We start from the raw sequence: 22585 nt of genomic DNA, 5'->3' as shown, positions 1-22585 counted from the left end.
TTTATTCTCTGGATTTCTTCTATAAGAGACTTTCTATTCTTGCTGTCCAAAAGTACCTGAACTTCCTCCTTAACCCTCTACCCTAAACTGAGAGACTGTTTTATCAAATACATTTTCAAATAAATAACCCAAAAGAAGATAGTGTGTCAGTTTCTTAATTTCTTTGGGCCATCTACCACGGGAAATCCTAGACGGAGATGAGGTCAAGAAGGTAACGGTAAGCCCAATAAAACCAGCAGCTCCTTTGGGGGTCAGTGCTACATGTGGGGGCTCGTAGACCGGGATTTACCGTTGCCTCTTGCAACAAAAAAAACAACTGTCCAGGTGGAATCTACATGATAGAGGGTTATCTTTTTGGACTGCGCCGTTTCTGCAAGAAATGATTGACATATACTGTTGGCGCGTAAACTGTGGGTGGATTTGGAAAAAGCCCGTGCATTGCGTAACCGGAGGAACCAGTGGGAGGAGTCTTGCCTGTTTCTTTTCCCTGCATGAGGCACCGCGTGAATGTGTCTTAGGAGAAAGAGGAAGTAGGTTGTGTTCTGTTGCGGAAGAAGAAAAAAAGAGAAAATATTCAGAGTGCCAGGGACATCATCCATTAAGGGACCCAGAATGCCTTCGGTGGGAAATCCCACAAGTGTGAGACTGCCTGGGACTTTATTGATGGATATGGGAATTCGCCTGTTACCACAGGGGCGTTTTTGTCCTGTACACGTCGGGAGACGTTGAGGCCCTAGGAATGCTCTGTGGAAAGTGTGTGGGACTAGTGGCAAGTCTCCAGCCATTTGTTTGGTGCCTGCAGTGTGGAGAGTATTTGTTCAAGATAGAACAACCCACCGTAGCACCACGGGCATACCTCATGGACTGGACCACGGGCGTTGCCACTAAGGAGTCTGCTGTCTACGCTCCTGTGGTGAGGCCTACAACCTCTACGTTGTCTACTGCTGCCAGTGTCCCGGAGGGAGATGCTGTTGCCACTGTTGCCGGAGGAGCTACTGCAGATTTCATGGACACTACTTCGTCCACCGTCACCACCACTACCGTGCCTGCCTCAAAGAGAGTGGGCTATGTCAAGGCCTCCTCCGGCCGCAGTAGAGGACCATCCCAGAGTCTACCCAGATCGGATCAGAGGAGGAGACCGTTCCCAAGAAGTCCATCACATATACCGGTGAGAACTCTGGGGAAGTTGTGTTGAGAGGGGCTGTACATAATTATTTACCGGTAGAGGAGTTGCGGGACTTGGAGATAGATTCCCTCTCCAATGTTTCAGGGGATGATGATCTGTTTGAGACTTTGCCCCAGGAGATGTTGTGGGCAAACACGGATGATGTGGCCGCAACTTGCAATATCTCTGGCTGGCTAGCCCTTAATTCGGGGAGTGCATCACCATGGGCGGGAACCCCTACTACTATAGACTTGACTTTCTCAAAACCTGTTAATTTACCTGACCCCAAGAAAACATCCTTTACTATGGTGCGCAAATGACCAAATTCCTGTGTGCCTCCCAGGAATGGAAGTGCTCGAGCTCTGCCCAGGCTCGCACGGTCGGTCCCAGCGGCTGCTGAATAAGTGGTTGGCAGCAAAATTTGGACTGGAGTTCCCCTATGTTCCTAAAGAGATGAGGGAAATTGAGGAGAATCGAGAGAACTGGTATGCAAACGATGTATGGGACTATTTGAAGGTGCCTAAACCCTTCAGAAAGCAAGGATGTTCCCCGGCTATGTACAAGCAATTCGCCGGTTGTCTCCAGCATTGGAGCTTTGGGAGACATATTTACTCAGACAATTTTGTTATTTGCCGGCCGGGAAAGGACAATGTTGTCTACTTCATCATCACTATGGTGGACGCTCAGGGGAGAACACTAACTTTGCCTAATCCAAGATTTTATTGGTAGAATAGCTATCAGGACTGTTTCTTTTCTTGGCTCAAAGGAGTTCTTTTTTTCTGAAATACAAGGACTGTGGGGCTAGCTGGATAGAGTTAGTTTTCCTAAGAAAGCTCTGTGTCAAGGTCATCCACGGGCCACAGCACTTGTTTTAAAGAAAGACTTGCATTTCATTACTCTTACCACTAGGTGTTTTGGGTCTGCACAAAAACGTTTGGTCTCTTGCACGCTAGCATGTAAATTTTAAGCATTAAGGAGAGAGAATCTCGTTGTCTGATGAGAATGAGATTCTGCCTTCTAGAAATATAGAAATAGCGTGTATTTTGTTGTTCTTTTGTGTGCTTTTTTCTTTCCAGGAGTCACCAAGAGCATCTATCAAGCTACCGGAGAGTAGGTGGTGTAGATAGTCAGGAATCGGGGTTTGTGTAATGTGTAACCTGCTTGTGTCAGCCGTTAGAATATTACATTGTTCAATGTTTTTTTTGTGTGTTTCCTTTCCATTTCCCATTCCTACTTTAAAGTTCAGGTACTTCATTTTTTTAGGACTGAAAGTGTTTTTTCCTTTTCCCAGACGATGAGGACATCGTCTAAATGTGAGGGGGGAGAATGTAGCGCTGGCTCCTGACAAGCATGCGCTATATGTTTTTGAAAATTAATATTCCTGAAACCACAGTTGGGTTTTTTTTTTTTTTTACAAAACAGAAGTTTATCATGAAATGGAGAAAATGGCAAAATATAAAACCGGGTAGTGGAATCAGCCTGTACATTGTTAACTGAAACTAGTAGCTTCATAATACCACAGAACCCAGCACAATAGCTGCAAAGAAATGTAAAATATACATTTTGTTTACACACAATGGGGAGGAGGGCATTTTGTGGGCTGAACTAAAACCGATGACAATACAGCCTACCATTAGGAACATTATGAGCAATATATTTGGAACACCATCTGATAAGCTGCATTCTTATCAGTTTTGTCACCTTTTACAAAATGGTTGGCTCCACTGTGCCCAGGTACCAGGTGCACTTCAAAGCGTTAGTGGTCAGAAACTTTAGTTAACATAGTAAAAATCACAGTAAATAAGTTGAGGCCCACAATGACCTCCGAATTCAATGTTATGTAGTTTGGACATGGTATCTGAATGATATATGGTCAGAGAAATTGACATTTATATACAGTTGACAATCATAAGATTCAGTGTTTCTTGGCTTATGATCACACAACAAATTCACAGCAAATTTCCAACCCTTGAAAAGGTATATCTTCAACTTTTTTTGCTAGTTGCCAGCTGCAAAATCAGTAGCCTGATCATCAAAAATTGTGGAAAGGAAATGTCATCAAAAGATAATGGACAGGCAAATCACTAAGACTAAAACCAAATATGACCAGACCGACAAGAAATAAAGGTTAAATCGGAGGTCACACACAATATTTTGACCAACCAGTGACCACAGTTGGGTTTTAGGGCTAATTTTGCTAAATTATGGTTTCAGTACCAGTCTAGCTGGATTGCACTGAGTTCTCCTTGGCCGCAGGTATGAGAACGCAGTTTAGCTGGGTGTATTGAATGCCATTCTTTCTCTCTGAACCAGCCCAGTAGGAGTGTTCTCCTGCTGTGCATTCTGGGAGGTGGCATTTAAGGTACTGACATCACGTGTTTTGGGGTTCCGTCCCAGAATATATTTTCTGTCGGTTGGATTCTGGTCCTCCTGCCCAGCCCCCATGGCCCTCCTGGCCTGGGATGTGGATCCATGCAATTGTAAGTCTCAGGCCTGGAGGCGAAGCAACTGCAGGGACTGGCTCGAATGGATATCGGGGCCTAATAATTCAAGGGTGGTCTCATATAAGGAGAGGCCCAGCAACTGGAGAAGCATCCAGGGTAGGACACTTCAAGAGAAGGCCATGCGCAAGGCTGGTTTCTCTGAAAGAGCCTGGAGGCTCAGTTGAAGGACACTTCATGGATCTACACTCATACGGTATCGCCGGACCGGCTGAGAGATACTGGTACCGTATGATAGCTCTTTAAATTTGTCTATGTCCCTCGGTTACGCTCAAGTCTGTGGCAGAGACTTTTCACAAGTATTCTACATCCAACTCTGTGGCAGAGACTTTGCTTTTCATTAACACCCTACCGGCTGATAGGCCTAGTGAGAGGCGGTCTATCCAGGGTTGTGAGAATCCAGCTGTGAAACATTTATTCTCTGGATTTCTTCTATAAGAGACTTTCTATTCTTGCAGTCCAAAAGTACCTGAACTTCCTCCTAACCCTCTACCCTAAACTGAGAGACTCTGTTTTAACTTCAAATAAATAACCCAAAAGAAGATAGTGTGTCAGTTTCTACATTTCTTTGGGCCATCTACCATGGGAAATCCTAGACGGAGGACAAGAAGGTAATTGTAAGCCCAATAAAACCAGCAGCTCCTTTGGCGGTCAGTGCTACATTTAAAAAGCAATAAAAAAAAAAAAGAGCAATGCGAATGTACATATCAGCTAGATCTAGAGAAACTGTAGCTGCTTTATCTGACGGTTTGAGTGATTGTTCTCAATGACTCCATATGATGCTTTGGATCATGATTCTTAGTTCCATTCCTTGCCTAAATCTGCTTTCCGACTAAAGAACAATGGACTTATGGTTCCTGTTGGGCAAGATTTGGTAACATTTGCTTAAGGCCTTGATTGCTCTAAAGAACCATGGTGGGAATCAGAGGAGTTGGAAAATGGGAAATAAATTCCATTGACTTCCTTACTGCACAAAGTACAACCCACCAGCACACCAGCAATCTTCTGTTGTTGTCCCTAGGTTTTGTTGCAGACAGATCACATCACAAACACAAGTGCTGCACAGGCCCCACTGATCCTGGGCCTTCTGCCCCAATTGTGCATTAATTTCTGCAATATATTTATTTATTATTTATTTGAGTGAAAAGGAACTTTCTTGCTCCTCGCGAGGAACAGACTTGGGCTTAGGTGATGAAAAACGATTATGGATCTTCCAATCTCTTTGCTAGCTCTTCTCAGGCCCTGCCACCAACTCTTTGTTATGGGACTAGGTGACTAGCCTAAGGGATTAGTCCCTGATCTAGACATCACTGATTCCATCTTAAATCACATTCCATTTAACTTAGAAGAGGTATAAGCCTTCAGTGAGTTAAGCCATAGGACTTGATTGACCCCACAGAATAGTAGGAAGAACAGCCTGCTGCATTCATAGTGGTTGTACTGCCTCGCTGGTCACTCTAATTTCACTCATGGATCAAACACCACAGAGGCGTATTACTGGCCAAGTTTGTTTTCAACTCATCTGCTGAGAACCAAATAGCCTTGTCTACTGAGGTGAACTGCAAAGCAGGCCACACCATACTGCCTAATGGTAGTATAAACCTTAATTTCCAAATCCGTATAGCTGTTTCCATGCCTCTGCGAAGGCTATTGCACCATCCGCTGGCAGACTGGCATTTCTGGCTAGTCTGTTGAAGATTACTTGGCCTGGCTAACTACCGCTGGAGTAAAAGTTGGGCTTTACAGGTGGGATCTTGCATCCTCTGCTAGCATGAGGACTCATCTGGCCAATCTGATGAATGCTCATTGGCCTGCTGCTTTTAAGGCAGATGTACCGTTTAACCACTTTCAGACCGGACCATTTTGCTGGTAAATGACCAGAGGTCTTTTTACAATTTGGCACTGCGCTGCTTTAACTGGTAATTGCGCGGTCATGCAATGTTGTACCCAAACAAAATTTGCGTACCTTTCTTCCCACAGATAGAGCTTTCTTTTCATGGTATTTGATTGCCTCTGCGATTTTTATTTTTTGCGATATAAACGTAAAAAGACCGCAAATTTTGAAAAAATATGATATTTTCTACTTTTTGTTATTAGAAAAATCCAATAAACTCAATTTTAGTCATACATTTAGGCCAAAATGTATTCAGCCACATGTCTTTGGTAAAAAAAAAGTCAATAATTGTATATTTATTGGTTTGCGCAAAAGTTGTCACATCTACAAACTAAGGTACGTTTTCTGGAAATTACGCAGCTTTTAGTTTACGACTGCCTATCTCATTTCTTGAGGTGCTAAAATGGCAGGACAGTACAAAACCCCCCCAAATGACCCCATTTTGGAAAGTAGACCCCCTAAGGAAATTGATAAGTGGCATGTTGAGCCCATTGAATATTTTATTTTTTTGCCTCAAGCGATTGAATAATGACAAAAAAATATATATATTTTTTTTTTACACAAAGTTGTCACTAAATGATATATTGCTCACACATGCTATGGGCATATGTGAAATGACACCCCAAAATAAATTCTGCTGCTTCTCCTGAGTACGGGGATACCACATATGTGGGACTTTTTGGGAGCCTAGCCGCGTACGGGGCCCCGAAAACCAAGCACCGCCTTCAGGCTTTCTAAGGGCGTAAATTTTTGATTTCACTTCTCACTACCTATTACAGTTTTGAAGGCCATAAAATGCCAAGATGGCACAAAACCCCCACAAATGACCCCATTTTAGAAAGTAGACACCCCAAGCTATTTGCTGAGAGGCATTTTGAGTCCATGGAATATTTTATATTTTGCCACAAGTTGCGGGAAAATTACAAACTTTTTATTTTATTTATTTTTTTCACAAAGTTGTCACTAAATGATATATTGCTCACGCATGCCATGGGCATATGTGAAATGACACCCCAAAATAAATTCTGCTGCTTCTCCTGAGTACGGGGATACCACATATGTGGGACTTTTTGGGAGCCTAGCCGCATACGGGGCCCCGAAAACCAAGCACCGCCTTCAGGCTTTCTAAGGGCGTTACAGTTTTGAAGGCCATAAAATGCCAAGATGGCACAAACCCCCCCCAAATGACCCCATTTTGGAAAGTAGACACCCCTAAATTTAGGGGTACACTAGTGAGACTAGGTAATAAATGGCGGGTGCCCTGAAACTATAAAAAAATAACTAACCAACCAGCGTCACCTGTAACAGTTATATGGTGATCACTGGTGAAAGGGTTAACTAGGGGGCAATCAGGGGGCTTTATGCGGTAGTATATGGGGGTCCCTGGCGCTATAAAAAGCTGCGGCGAACCTAAATACCTACCTGCCTAACTAGCGTCACCTGTGACACTAATACAGCGATCAGAAAAACGATCGCTTATTAGGCTGGGTTCACACTGGAGCGATGCGGGAACGCCACGAATCCGCGGCGGGTTCCCGCATCGCATACCTCCCGGCGGCAGTTCACACTGCCCTATGCGAACTGCTGGGAGTGTCAGTGAAATGTTAATGACACCCCCAGATCAGTTCGCATATCGCAGTGCGATCTGCAAACTCGGATCGCATGGTGTGAACACCCATGCGATCCTATTCTGCTGCGGGCCAAAAAAAGGGTCCCGTGCGAATTTGCGGCGGGTGCGGCGGGTGCGTTGCGAATTCAGCCATACTATCTGTATGGCTGAACTCGAATCCCACAGAGATCGGATGTGATTTGCACTGCAGTGCGGTGCGAATCACATTCGTTCTCATAAACCGCTGCAATGTGAACCCAGCCTTAGTGACACTGGCGACGGGGGGTGATCACGGGGTTAAACCTTTATTGGGGGGGTTAGGGGGGTACATTAGAACTAAAGGGGGCTAACCCTAACTGCCCTAACAGTTATTACAGTCACAAATGACACCAATGCAAAAAAAAATGCAATTGGTGTCACTGTGACTGGGGGGCAGGGGTAATTGGGGGGGTGATCGGGGGGGTGTGAGTGTGCCTGGCATGTTCTACTGTGTAGTGTCGTGTTGGTGCAACTCACCGATCCTCTCTCCTCGGTGTCGGAACGAAAAATACCGTCACGGAGGAGAGATTACATCACTTCCTCTCCTGTGTTTACATTACAGGAGAGGAAGTGATGTCACGGAGGATTTTCATTCGTCGGGAGCGATCGCGAGGGGGTGGCCATGAATGAATGGCCGTCCCCTCATCCGGGATCGCTCCCGAACGAATACCGACCGCCGCAGGCACCGGGCGGGGGCCCAATTGGGCCCCCGACCCGCGGGCAGGCAAGGACGTACATGTAAGCCCTTATGCCTGCCCGTGCCATTCTGTCGACGTACATCGTCGTGCGGCGGTCGGGAAGTGGTTAAACAAACTCAGTGGTTTGATTAGCTTAGTACCTGAGCGTTAGCGACTAGAAATCCACCCAATCAGTTTGCACTTGAGTCAACACATCTGCCTTTGTGTTTACTGCTGCCTGATATGCAACTTGACATAGCATCTTGGAGGGCACGTCAGCTAACCACACTCCCCATACTGCCCACGATGGTCCTTATTGGGATTTCCTTCAGTCTGCTCCTTCTGGCAGCACTTTGAATGTATAGCAGTTTTCTTTAGAGCCAAACAGGCCTTGTCACTGTTGAAGGAACAAGTTGCCACTTTTCCTTTGGGGAATGGCACTGGTATTTATGGGCTGGAGAGTTTTACTATCCATACTGCCCGTGCACTCTTTTATTTATTTATTTTTCATATTTTTTTTTAAGGATAGCATACCTACCTGACCCTCACCTTATTGATCGTGGCTGGTCTCTGGGTAAACTCATGGCTCACGATATGAGCTGCAGGTTTATGGTCATGATAAATACCTGGAAGTAATGGCTAGGACATAGCCTTAATACAATATCAGTGGCCAACCACACACCCATTTGCAGACATTGAAGCAGCACATGGACCTACATGCTGAGCAAGGGTTAAACCCTTAGACAGGAGCACTTACAGATAGTAGTGTAATAAACCAATTACTTAAAGCGGAGCTCCACCCTATTTTACATCTTTTGCTCAATCACATGCCAGGAATGTATTCAGTTACAAACAGAATTTTCATTTTTTTCTTTTGTACCTGTGTTTTTGCCATGTCCTTCTCTGCTTCCTGTATCAGTGCACTGCGGATATGGGCGGGTATTCTGCGGCTATTACGTTATTTCCTGTGTACCGCACTGTCTCCTGGGATTGTTCCCAGTAAACACTGAGCATGCACGGGATACAGCGGTGAATGCTGGGAGCTCAGTATTCACCGTAACCCGGAAATCAATGCTTGTGGGATTCACATGCCCACAAGCAAGATGGGAATGGGCAGAATCAATTTTTATAACTACTTATTGAACATGAAAATGGACAGCAACTGATTTAAAAAACAGAAACAGGGAGTATCACTTAATGATTGTACATGTGTCTGAATGACAAAAAAAAATAAAATAGGAATGGTCACGGGAACCCCGCTTTAAGGCACTGTAACTTAAGCAGAACACTAAATTTCACTCTGACATTTAGACATAATAGGTCAATACATACCATTAAACACATTGCACCCAAAAGCAGACCTTAAATGCATAGCAGCGACACAATGCCTAGCAGTGTCATCCATACTAAAGTATCACTCTGTCATAAACAGCGCAACGAAAGTTTAATATACCTGGCAGGATCACCTACACTAGGCGACTGCCCTGTAAAGGTTAAAAACAGTAAATCCAAGCATTAGAGCATTTGACACAGTGATCTCAAACCTGCAAAGCCAAGCCTTGCTGATTTAATAGGAAAGATTCAACTTTGCAGCAAACACCTGTATATCAGTTCATGCATTAGTAGTCCTACAGACAAACAAACCCATGAGACAAATGATACTACAGTATACACAGCAGTTTAACCTACTTTGGCAGCTTGTATATTAACAGCCTAATGATTCAGACACACCATGACAGCTCATGGAAAGCTTACCTGCTCTGTGCAGCACCCCTCCTTGACTGGCTCTAAGGAGGGATGGGAGAGGCTCCATTCCTGAATAGGTGGCCACCAATCCATTCCCAGGCAGCCACTACTACAGAGCGCCAGCACTTACTTCAACCTCATTTTACTGCTCCATGCCAACTCAAAGCCCACATCTTTGCAAGGAAACCCAACATACCCAAAGCCAAACTAACAAAATGTGTGTGTGGGGCCACAACTCACCAGAGAGGAGAAACTGGGTCTATCCCAACCAACCACAAGGCAGAACTGATTTACCTGCATCCAGAGACCAGTATACCAGCCCCCCAGTATCTGGGCCTGGGTGGGGGGTCTCCCTCATATGGAAGTTTTACAACCAAACTGAGGGGCTTTGTCACAGGAAAGAGGCGGAACCTGTTCGGCTGGCCAGATGAATCCAGCAAGGTGAGGGCAAAAATAAAACATTTCTTTGATTCACAGCCATGACCAGTTGAGCATTTGAGGAACAAAAAGAGAATGCCACCCAGGGTGAGGCAACTTATTTATAACCAGTCCTAATTGGTCGAAGGGTGGAGCTTAACCCATACATGTATGCTGTCATGCTTGTATCAGGAAATATATTTTTAAGGAAAACTTTGCAGCACAATTTAAAAAGAAAAGACATTTATTTTCAATAATAATGGTGTCAGTGCTCTATATCACGGTGCTGGTGTCAATGCACTCTATCACGGTGCTGGTGTCAGTGCACTCTATCATGGTGCTGGTGTCAGTGCTCTATATCACTGTGCTGGTGTCAGTGCACTCTATCACGGTGCTGGTGTCAGTGCACTCTATCACGGTGCTGGTGTCAGTGCACTCTATCACGGTGCTGGTGTCAGTGCTCTATATCACTGTGCTGGTGTCAGTGCTCTCTATCACTGTGCTGGTGTCAGTGCTCTATACCAGGGTGCTGGTGTCAGTGCTCTCTATCACGGTGCTGGTGTGGTCCAGCACCAAGATAGAGAGAGAGCACTAACACCAGCACCAAGATAGAGAGAGAGCACTGACACCAGAACCGTGATAGAGAGCACTGACACCACACCAGCACCGTGATAGAGAGTATACAGAATATACTTTGTATCTTTGAAAGAAAGTATATTATACGTGTACAACCCTATATACTGTACACCTATACCAGTCCTTAAAAGGACCTTTTTGGACCTAGTAGCTAGTGATTTGCAGACTGTCCCTGCTCAGAACACCAAACTGTCCCTCAGTCCCTACACTGATAAAAGACAGCTGCAGAATCGGTCAGCACTCAGCAGCACAGCAGTCAGTAGTGCACCATAATATACTTTGTATATTTGAAAGAAAGTATATTATACCTGTACAACCCTATATACTGTTCACCTATACCAGTCCTTAAAATGACCTTTGTGGACCTAATAGTAATAGCTAGTGATTAACCTGACTGTCCCTGCTCCAGACAGCACCCTGTCCCTACACTGACAAAAGACAGCTGCAGAATTGGTCAGCAGTGCACTCAGCAATCATCAGCACAGCAGTCAGCAGCAGTGCACCAGAACCCTATATACTGTACACCTATACCAGTCCTTAAAATGACTTTTGTGGACCTAATAGTAATAGCTAGTGATTAAACTGACTGTCCCTGCTTCACACAGTGTCCTGTCCCTACACTGACAAAAGACAGAATGTAAAATGGCTGCCAGATCAGGTCTATTTATAAGGTAGGGGGTATTTGCAATTGTCCATGTGCTGAAATGTCTCAATTGGCTGTCCTGTACCCCATGATGGATGTGTCATCATGGTTCAAAGTTCTTCACAATGTAAACGCATATGTCCGCCGCGTGAACAGCGCCAAAAGTCCGCCGGTTTGGCGAATTGCGAACGAGTAAAATTTCGCAGCGAACCGCAAGGCTTTCTCTAATGGGAAGCTTCCTATCAGGCCTGGGTTGGCTGAGGATTAGGTCTGTAATTTCTGCCATGTTTCTGTCCATGGATGACATAGGGGAGTCAACAGGCTCTTGCATGTCCCTGCATTTGGCAGGTGATGGGGGCTGTGATAATGACTCACCCTGCTGCTCTATATCCAATTCCCCAGAGGATTGGGAGGAGAAGGGGTCTCTGCTGAGTTCACACCGGGTTGTTTGGCCTTCCTCTGCGATCTGGTTGTGTCCTGATTGAGGCCACCTCGTGTGTTTCCTCTGACCAGTGCCATCTAATGCCACGTACATGACCAGACTTTCCAGCAGACTAGGTCCAACAGTCTTCCGACAGACTTTCAGCGGAGTGTCGATGGACTTTCTGAATGAACAGACTTGGCCCCACACAATCACACCACCGTGATGAGGTACGACCGGACAAGAATAAGGAAGTTCATAGCCAGTAGCCAATAGCTGCCCTAGCATTGTTTTTCGTCCGTCGGACTAGCATACAGATGAGCGAATTTCTGCATAGGAACTGGGTCAGGCGGAAAAAATTTGAAACATGTTCTATTTTTAAAGTCCGTCAGATTTTTGGGCAGCAAAGGTCCGATGGAGCCCACACACGATCAAATTGATCGACGGATTTGTTCCCATGGACCTTTGCTGTCTAAAGTCCGGTTGTGTGTACGCGGCACTAGGTGGAGGTTTCTGGCCGGGGGAGGGCCCCGCCGCTCCGTTCTGGTGCTGTTGTTTACACAGCCTTTGTTTGGGCTGTCCCGTTGTCCCCCACTGCATCACCGGCTCGAGGTGTGGTGTAAGTTTCCGGTGCTCGTTTCCACGGATGGCGCTGATTATAGCTGCTGTTCAGGCCGGTGGTGTGCGGAGCTCACTCGGAAATGTCCGCTCCCGAGTTCCCGCAGATGCGCGCTTTAAGAAAACACATTTAAACGTTTTTAACTTATGAAATGGCATGTTAACATATGATAACGGAAAATTCCTATCAAAATACTTACCGTAATTTTCCTTTCCTGATGGACTCCATGGCAGCAACGTGTGGGTTAAGTCCCGCCTCCACTACCCTATAGGACACCACTCCCATAAATCTTTGCTCCCTGCCCATAGCCGTGTTCGGTAACTAGCCTACTCCAGCCATTTTGGGAGGGAACTCCTGCTGCCATGGAGTCCATCAGGAAAGGAAAATTACGGTAAGTATTTTGATAGGAATTTTCCGTTTTCCTGACAGACTCCATGGCAGCAACGTGTGGGAAATAACTCGCCAAACACACTCGGGTGGGCAAAAATGCTGAACAAAAATGTATGTAACACTGTCAACCGACAGCACCTTTAAACCAAAATCAACGGAAGATAAACTGGTAGGTTCGACACAATAGTGAGCCATAAATGTATGAATGGATGACCAAGAGGCAGCCTTGCAGATAAACTCAGGAGCCACATGACGTGAAGCTGCCCAAGAAGTAGAGAGACTTCTCGTGGAATGTGCCGTAACCGCCTCAGGAGGAGCCAAGCCCTTCTCTTTAAAAGCCCACTGGATCGCCTGAACCACCCACGTGGCGATGGATCTGACCAAAGCCCAAAGGCCTTTGTTTTTACAGTGAAAAAGAACAAAAAGATAATCCGATTGCCGGAAAGAAGCTGTTGCCTCCAAGTATCGTTTCAGAATAATTCCCATGTCGAGAGGATGAAGATCCTGACTCCCAGCCGAATTAAAGGTAGGAAGAGTAATATCCTGAATTTCGTGGAAGACTGAGGTAACCTTTGGATTCGACCCCAGCATTGGCACTAGGACCACTCTGTCAGGAAAAAATGTGAGGAAAGGATCCTTTGATCCTAAAGACTGAAACTCAGAGACTCTCTTTGCTGAAGATATGGCTACCAAAAAAGATGTCATTAGGGACAATTCTTTGATTGAAAGTGTTCTGTCCAGTTGTGAGAAGAAGACGAGAACCAGCGGTAAATCCACTTGGGGAATCTAGGTTTCCTCTGTGGTCTAAGTCTAATTGCTCCTTTAAAGAATTGCTGAACCAAGGGATGTTTAGCCCAGGATACTCCAGAAAAAGCCGAAATTGCCGAGACTTGTACACGAAGAGTGCTGACAGATAGGGGAATGTCTAGTCTGGACTGTAAGAAACCCAAAACATCCTGAACCGTCAGATTACCATTAGAGCAAGACTTGGAAGACAAGTGACTTGTGAATCTAGACCAAATCCTCTCATACACCTGGTTGGTACTTTTCCTCCTTGCACTCATGAGAGTAGGAAAGGCCTCCTTGGGACAACCCAGAGCCTCTAACCTTCCCCTCTCAAAAACCAGACCCTCAGACATAGATGGGCCGGACAGGGATGGAGCTTCGAGCCCTGAGATAGAAGATCGGGTCTGAGAGGTAAGGGAATCGGATCTCTGACGCTGAGGAGCATTAGAAGCGGAAACCATGGCCTGTTGGGCCAAAAAGGTATTACAGCTATCACCTCTACTGCTTCTGATTTGAGTCTCCGCAGGAACTGTAGAATAATAGGAATCGGAGGAAAGGCGTAAGCTTTGTTGAACCGCCATCGATCCGTCAGTGCATCCACTCCGTGAGCCTGAGGATCCCGAAACCTGGAATAATACCTTGCCAGTTTCTTGTTGCAAGGAGAGGCAAATAGGTCAACCTCTGGGGAGAAACACAACGTTAGAATCCACCTGAAAACTTCCTCGTGAAGAGACCATTCGTTGTTGTCCAGATTGACTCAAGACAGGAAGTCCGCTTGGACGTTCTGCGTTCCTGGAACATAAGTTGCTGTAATGCTGACCAGGTTCTTCTGAGCCCAAGACATGATTGGCTCTACCCCCTGAAGAAGGGACAGACTCCGAGTACCTCCTTGTCACCTTATATATGCCACTGCTGTTGTGTTGTCTAGTCTGAGAAGAACCGAAGTTCCTGAGATCAGATGACGAAAGGCTAGGAGCGCCCGGAAGGCTGTCTTTAATTCTAGAATATTCGACCCCATCCCCCTGGAAGGGAAGTCCCAGGTGCCTTGTGCTACTTCCGTCAAACAGTGGGCGCCCCAGCCCCTGTTGCTGGCATCCAAAGTTATTGATATCCATGAGATGGGGAGAATGGAATGACAATTGAATAGATTCTCCTTCTGAAGCCACCAGGGCAGAGAGATTCTCATTGAAGATGTGATTCGGATAAGTTGAGTCTTGTCGCCTAACCATTGGTGAAGAAACCCTTTTTGGAATGGTCTCATCTTCCATTGGGCCCACTTCACCATTGGAATGGTGGCCACCATAGTGCCAATAATTCTCAGGCACTGAAGAGCCGGGAGATGGGAGGCTGAGAGGGCCGGACGAATTCTGTCCCGAATTACCGCTACTTTCTCTTCGGGTAATGAGATGGTGCCCTTCACTGTGTTGAAGAGTGCGCCTAGGAATACAAGAGACTGAGAAGGAATTAACTGACTCTTTTCTAGATTCAGGATCCAACCGAATTCTTGAAGAGTGGAAATAACCTGATCCTTGTGCAATAACAGACGGTCTCTGTCCTGGACTAGCAGCAGAAGATCGTCCAAATAGTGGTGAAGACGAATCCCCTTGGATCTCAATAGAGCCACTACGGCCAACAACACCTTTGAAAGACTCGGGGGGATGTTGAAAGCCCGAATGGAAGACATACGAACTGAAGATGTGGTTTTCCTACTGAAAATCGCAGAAACTGCAGAAAATCTTCTGCCACAGGGACATGAAAGTAAGCGTCCTTTAGGTTTATTGAAAACATCCAGTCGCCTGACTGTTGTATTGTTGACAAGGTTTCCATCTTGAACCTTTCCTTTTTGATAAAATGATTCAGATGTGTAAGGTCTATGACTGGCCTCCAAGAACCGTTTTTCTTTTGGACCATAAAAAGAGGAGAATAAATTCCTCTCCCTCGTTGATCGTCTGGCACGGGAACGGCAGCGCCTTGAGCCAATAAAGATTTCACGTAGGCCAACAGGATCTGCCTTTTTTCTTCTGAGGTCGGAAGGGAGGTGGGAACATACTTTAGTCTTGGGGACCTGCTGAAGGTCCAAGAATGACCTGAAGAGACCGTTCTGACGGTTCAGAAGTCCTGGACTGAGGCTGCCCAGACATGCCGAAAAAATAGAAGATGAGCCCTCACCTGGCCTATCTGAGCGGGCCCAATCTCAAAAAGATTTGGTTGGTTCCCTCTCTCCTGTCGCACTGCTCTTGGCGGATGATGTCAATCGAAGCCTCCCCCAGAAAAGCCGATACAAGCCGTAACTCCTGGATAGGAGAGTTTTTGCGACTTCATCCGAAATGTTTCTGAGGGTATCATCCACCCTGTCCGTCCAGACTTCCATGGCCTTGGACATTGCCGCTAAAGCCAATGCTGGCTTGCATGCCAAACCAGCAGTGAGGTAGACTCTCTTTAAATCGGAATCAATCCGCCTATCTAAGGCATCCTTAAATGAAACTGTATCTTCCAATGGAAGGGTCACATGTTTTACTAGTCTCATCACCGCTGCATCCACGAGAGGAGCTGAAACCAGATACTTGACCTCATCCTCCTTAAAGGGATATAACCTTAGGACTTTTGAGAGCATACTATTCTTTTCTCAACTTTAGTCCATTCATCCGTGATGACCTCACCAAGTTCAGACAGGAATGGAAAGTTAAGACGCTCCCTTTTAAGTTGCTTAAAATACTTCCTTTGTTTGGAAGGATTAGCCAAGATCACAGCCTCTCTGATAGCCTTCACCAAGGGGGAGAGTAAGGCAAAGTCAAACCCCACACAGGGACTATCTTCCTCAGATTCACTGTCTGATGCAGCAGCTGAAGGGTGGCTTGTTAGAGAGGCCTCCCAGAGCTCTTGAGCATGCGACTCCCTGACTGGAGACTGAGGTGACTCTGACTGAGGCACAGGAGCCTGACTGGCACCGATCCCCTTGAGGGATTCTTCACCACATTTTCCACAAGGGACCTTAGATGCTGGTCCGTACCCCCTCTCTCACTAGAGGCTTTGGAAAAGCAGAGGTCACACAGGGATTTCCCAGTAGGAACTTGGGATCTGCATCCCCAGCAAGTGTTAAAAACTGAACGGCTGGATGAGCCTTGGAGGAGCGAGATCGATCCTCGCTACGGCGCCCGGATCTTGAGGGTGAGCCGTGATGTTTAGACTTAGAATATGAATGCCGGTGGTAAGACTTAGAAGAATCGCTTCCTCTGTGCGTTGAGCTGCGTTGCTGTTCTGAACTAGATGGGCTAAGACAGAGATAGAAGAGACATACAGATAAGGAAAGATAACACCCTGACTAATACAGGACCCCTCCCCCCCCCCTTACTTCCCCCCCAGACAGTACCTATTATGAGAGGGCTGGCCAAATACAGGCGGAGGTGAGTCCATATCTCTAGGGGTTTCCATAAATGCTGCAAAGACATATAAGTAAGGCTGAGAGCACCATACACACACACGCCCACCCCCCTCTTCCCAGAAGGCCACCTACCTCCACAGAAGAAATCCTGGACAAGGGGAAGTCACGTAATAGCCTACAAGCAATCCCAAAGCTTGCAGGCTATTTCCTATATTTAAATAGGGCGCCTTAGTGACGCCATCATCGTATCCTGTGCGCCGCTACTGCGCATGCGCGAATAGCGTCATTTTGCCGCTATCGCGCATGCGCGAACCAAGCCTCGTTCCTGTGCCACACTCGCGCATGCGCAGAACGAACGTATCTAACGAAAAACCAGGAAGTGAGCGGCGGCTGGAACGCAGGCTAATCCAGCCGCCATGCCTATACCCTTATACATGAAAAACACAAAAAACGAACGGAAATTAAGGAAAAGCAAGGAACAAAACACAAACTGCTGCCATGAAAAAGAGGAACAATCTTACCGCTCCCACACGATCGTCTCCAGGCCGAAGGTAAGAACAAAACATACCGGACTTCTCAGGGCAAAATAGGTCACCTGCTATTTAGCTGGGCTATCCGACCAAATGCGCAGCCTGCCTGCCAGTGGCTAGGTTCCTGGCTTCCTCCAGCGCTTATATCCAATGCCCACTCCATACCCCGCTAGTAGCTAGGGCTTAACGGAGTCATGCGACAATTCCATCCAGTCGCAATTCGGCCAAACCAACAATGGAACCGTGTGGGAGCAATCTTCAGGTAGAAAGACCATAACGTCTGGTCCTACGGAGGAGGACAAAAAAAGAACACGGCTATGGGCAGGGAGCAAAGATTTATGGGAGTGGTGTCCTATAGGGTAGTGGAGGCGGGACTTAACCCACACGTTGCTGCCATGGAGTCTGTCAGGAAAAAATTTTTTATACCTCCAAAACAAATGAAAGTAAAAAAAAAAAAAAAAAAAAAAAGCCTTTTGACAAAAAAAAAAAAAAGCAGGTAAACCTAAAAAAAAGGCCCTATAAACATACAATAAAAAACAGTATACCACATAAATAAAACATAGATAAATTGAAATGTCTTTTTTTTTTAAAGTAGTCTTGCAGGAAAAAAAAAAAAGATTGGTATGCATAGGAAACTTTAAAGAAGAACTTTAGATTTTCTTCTCCAAAACAACAGATGCATTTTGTATGTGAGTGAATCTCAGCCACACTGTCAGTTTATGTGCAACTTACCTCCTTTAGCTGTATGTAGGAGGTTTCTGTGTGAGGTCACTCTTCCACCTGGGTGAATTTCAGGGTTCTCTTACTTCTTTTGTCCTTCCTTTTTCAGTCTTGATACTACATGTCTCTTGATCCTTTGTAGTTTCAAGATGGGCTATGGGAGTCACTTGTACCAGTTCTGGGGGTTGATGTTGGTGGGTTCTAGGGTTACTGTAGGTGTTTCTGGGCTTTCATGTGGGTAGTGAAATGTGTAAATGTGCCATACCTTCTCCTGTGTAATTGCAGTCTTCTAGCAAGCCAAGCATAATGGCTTACTGAAATACTACAGAAGAAGGGCCATTGGAGGTTATTATGAAGGTGTTTCCTTCATATGTTAATCACTTCACAGACAGACTATAGCTCCCAGGATTCTCAGCGCTCTGTATAGAAGTTAATCAGCTTGATTGGCTTTAACCCCCCTGGTGGTATTTCTGAGTCTGGCTTGGGGTGGAGATTTTGCACCAAAAGCGGTAACCTTGAGCCAGACTCGGGACTGGATTGCTGAATGCAGGGAGGGTTTACTTACCTTCTCCCTTGGATCCAGCGATGTCCCCCCCACTGTGCGAGCGAGCCGTCCTCCTCTCGATCTATCATGGAGCCGATCTCCATTCCCTGCGAGCGTTGCGACGCACGGGGATGGAGAACGGCGCCAAATTCAAAAAGTGAAACACACACATTACATACAGTATAATGTAATCTTACACATTACATTACTGTATGTAATTATTTCACATCCCCTTTGTCCCTAGTGTTCTGCTCAGTGTCCTGCATGCAATTTTATCTTATAAAAACGGTTCTTTATGCCTGGAAACTGGAGATTGTCCATAGCAACCAAAACTGTCCCTTTACATCAAAATTGGTTTTAGACCAGCTAGAAAACAGTGATAATAAATTAGAATCACTCGCAGAATTAAGTGATATCGATTTGTGGGGAGATCCGTCATCAAATACTGAAAAGTAATGACAGTGACAATTCTGCAACTGAGCAAATTTCAGTGTTTTTGATTTGATTACATTATTTAATCATTTTTATTATTTTTCTATTATTATTTGGTATAATTATTTATAGTTATTTATTATATTATAATTTATGATTTCATTTTTCAAACTTTATCATACCTGGGATGTCTGCTAGACTCTGGTTTGGACAGATTTAAGTGAGTTATTCCTAAGAATTACAGGACTACAATATAAAACGCCAAATTTTCATGCAAAATAATGGTACCGCTTTCAGCACCTAAAATCTAAAATAATCATACCGCCAGGCAGGGCTGGACTTACCATTGGGCTTGACTGGGCTCAAGCCCATGGGCCCCACCCAATAGGGGGCCCTGCAGGCCCTGCTGAGATGCATAACCGAGTGTGCTCGGCTGCGCTTACAGTCACTCCCAGTCCCGCCCTATGATGGACATAACACAGGGACTGGGTGTGACTGTTAGCCGAGCCGTGTACACTCGGCTACTCTCGGCTCCGCTCGGGACTGCAAGAGGACCTGAGAGCCGCTGAGAGGACCTGAGAGCCGCCGAGATACACAGGGCTCGATATCTCGGTGGCGCCATTTTTAAACTTCAAGACTGCAATGACAAGGCTTCAAATGACACTGGACAAGGCTGCAGATGAACACTGAGAAGGCTGCATTGATGGGCATTTAAATGTATGTTTTTTCCTTAAACTTCCCTCCTAAAAGTTTCTTTCCTTAAAATTCCCTCTTAAACTTGGGGTATACAAGGTAGGGCCCGAAAGTGGATCAAGCCCAGGGGCCCCCACCACCCTAAGTCCTGCCCTGCCACCAGGGAGGTGAACTCTCCTCCTGCTGTCCAGAGGAGGATGGTTCAGCATAATATTAATATCTCAGTAGAAGGAGAGAAGAATAAAAGGGCAATGTTTCCATCTTCATATTGTTGTAGACCAGCACCTACCTGTCTACATGTCCTCTCTCTTTCCAGGTGCAAATGCTGAAGAAATTACTAAATTTATTACTGTTAATCGCTTTGTTAATGTTTGGTGAGGATGAATATGTGAAAGAGCCAGCGTGTAGCTTGGCAATGGTCCAGAAAAAGCCTCAATTTTTTTTGAGAGATGGAGATGCCATCATTGGGGGCATTTTACAAATATCTAAATTGACAACATCATACCCCCCGAACTTCTTGTCTCATAGACACCCAGAGGACAAATGTGTACTGTAAGTAACTTATGTTTATGCAAATTCACCACTACCCCCTCCTGACACATACCTTTCTCATATGTAAAAAATAGCAACAGAACATTTCCAAGAAGTTATCAGATTATTTCTTTTCTTCTAAAAGAAATTAAAACATCAGTGACACAACCAAAGGCTGCACCTTCAGTGTGCTTCAGTTTATTTATTGATAATATTTTAACTGTATGGCAGAAGGATTGTCATTCTGGCTTTCAGGGTAGTTGAGGTTTTAAATTGGCAGGTTGTTTTTATGAATATAGTTCAGTGTTAATAAAATGGATAAAAGACTAATGTCGATCAAGGCCTTCCTTTCATAGTTCCTGCAGCTCTAGTCCAGAGGAAAATAACTATTTCCAAATTTGCCTTTCAAGAAGGAAAAAAAATCCTTCCCAACCTCACCATTTTCAGTTCAGTTGGCTCAGGATCACAATATTTCTGTATTTACTAATGCTATTTGTGAGTTCAGCTTTAATTTGCATACTGTATTGTCTGTATGGTTTTATAAGGATTAGGGGTTATATTCCTATCATTTTAAATGGGTGTTTGATTTTAATATGATTCAATAAATCATTTTACTGTAAATGGATGTTTATATTTTAATATGTGTCCCATGTTGTGCCAATAATGTCTATTATCTGTAGGTGGTCAAGTGGGAGGGAGGGGGGGGTGGTTCCCCCTTACCGCCACCCCACGATTTTTCTTTATTTTTATGAATATAGTTCAGAGTTAGAGGAGCCCATTCATATGGGTAAAAAAAAATACTGCTCACCCCAAATTATGTAACAAAACCAAAAACAGACAATAATCTCCCAGGGGCTGTTAGGCAACAAAAAAAAATACTAAATAAATGAATTAGATATATTGAATATATAACAAAAAATATAAGTTTCAAAAAGAAAGTGCAAATATAAAAACATGGACTCTGGTTTATGCACCCTCTATACTACACAGGATGTCCTAATGACATAGATAAACAACATTATATACATGAGAAAAAAAAATCAAACTTGATATACTGCTCAAAAAACCCCAACAATTGATTTATGCTAATTAAATGTTCCTCAGGGGGATAAGGAAATCTAAATCATGAAACATATATAAAGTTAAAATATGTTTACATACAGAGAAACCAACAACATATTTGTCCATACTATATTGGATCAACAGTTATGCAGTGACCATCAATGAGCATACCTTTTAATGGAGAGGTTACAGGTGACCAGAGCATACAAAAAAAAAAACACCCAAGAAGGTGGGTTTCAGAATGGACACCCAACAAGGAAACACACCGGGGTCCAAATTGAGTCTACGACAGTTGTGATCCAATATAGTATGGATTGGACACATATGTTGTTGGTTTCTCTGTATGTAAACATATTTTAACTTTATATATGTTTCATGATTTAGATGTCCTTATCCCCCGAGGAAGATTTGAACTAGCATAGATGAAAACGCGTTATTTTTTTTTTTTAGCAGTATTTCAAGTTTGAAAAAAAAAAATCATGTATATAATGTTGTTTATCTACAGTATCTCACAAAAGTGAGTACACCCCCTTTCACATTTTTGAAAATATTTGATTATATCTTTTCATGGGAAATATGACACCCCTGTCAAACAGCTGTGGAAAAATTGGTCTTTGAGTGTTAGTGCCTTCATCCCGTAACCTTATAGAGATACTGTTGATGAAAGAAAGAACTGGCCTTGTTGTAAAAAAATAAAAATAAAGTGTTCTCTCTGTAGGCTCATGTTCCTTCCTTCCACAACATCAAAACCAACATCTGAATCAAGTAATGGCTGTGCGTCGTCAAAGTGCAAGTGGCTGACGCTGTGTTCAAATATCTCTGCTGACTCCTCCATGTCTAATGCTGGGGCTATGGCAGGAATAGCTGTGGACAAGGAGGCAGGTTTAGCCACTCTGGCAGCTGCAGTGGAGTGCGCACCAGTCTCTGCTTGGGTGAGGGAGGATGAGGATGGTTTAGTAAGCAAATCCAACACCCCCTCTTCATGCTGTGGCTGGATAACACAGGCAACATCATTAAACAGAGGAAATGATGCCCTGCCTGAGGACTGACCATGTCCACCTTTGCCCGTGGACACAGACTCTGCTGGCCCCCTAACAGTGCAATGGGAATGTCTGCCTCTCCTTGCTGTCCTCCCAGACATGATGGGG

The 22585-nt window shown here is 44.8% G+C and overlaps 1 protein-coding gene across 1 annotated transcript in view; it reads left to right on the top strand.

Moving 5' to 3' along the window:
* The first annotated feature begins 859 nt into the window (after positions 1–859).
* LOC143986802 (vomeronasal type-2 receptor 26-like) overlaps positions 860–22585 on the top strand; it is a 185186-nt gene continuing 163460 nt past the window's right edge. The window contains exons 1-2 of the mRNA XM_077485209.1: positions 860–1168; positions 2242–2275. Of these exons, the coding sequence (XP_077341335.1) occupies positions 860–1168; positions 2242–2275 (343 nt within the window). The remainder of the gene's footprint in view (positions 1169–2241; positions 2276–22585) is intronic.

Source organism: Lithobates pipiens, unplaced genomic scaffold, assembly GCF_037356315.1.
Source record: "Lithobates pipiens isolate NorthernLeopardFrog02 unplaced genomic scaffold, aLitPip1_a1.2 Scaffold_18, whole genome shotgun sequence".
In the NCBI taxonomy this organism is placed as follows: Eukaryota; Metazoa; Chordata; class Amphibia; order Anura; family Ranidae; genus Lithobates; species Lithobates pipiens.
Note: the sequence above shows the minus strand (reverse complement) of the source record. Positions and strands in the feature narration are given on the sequence as shown.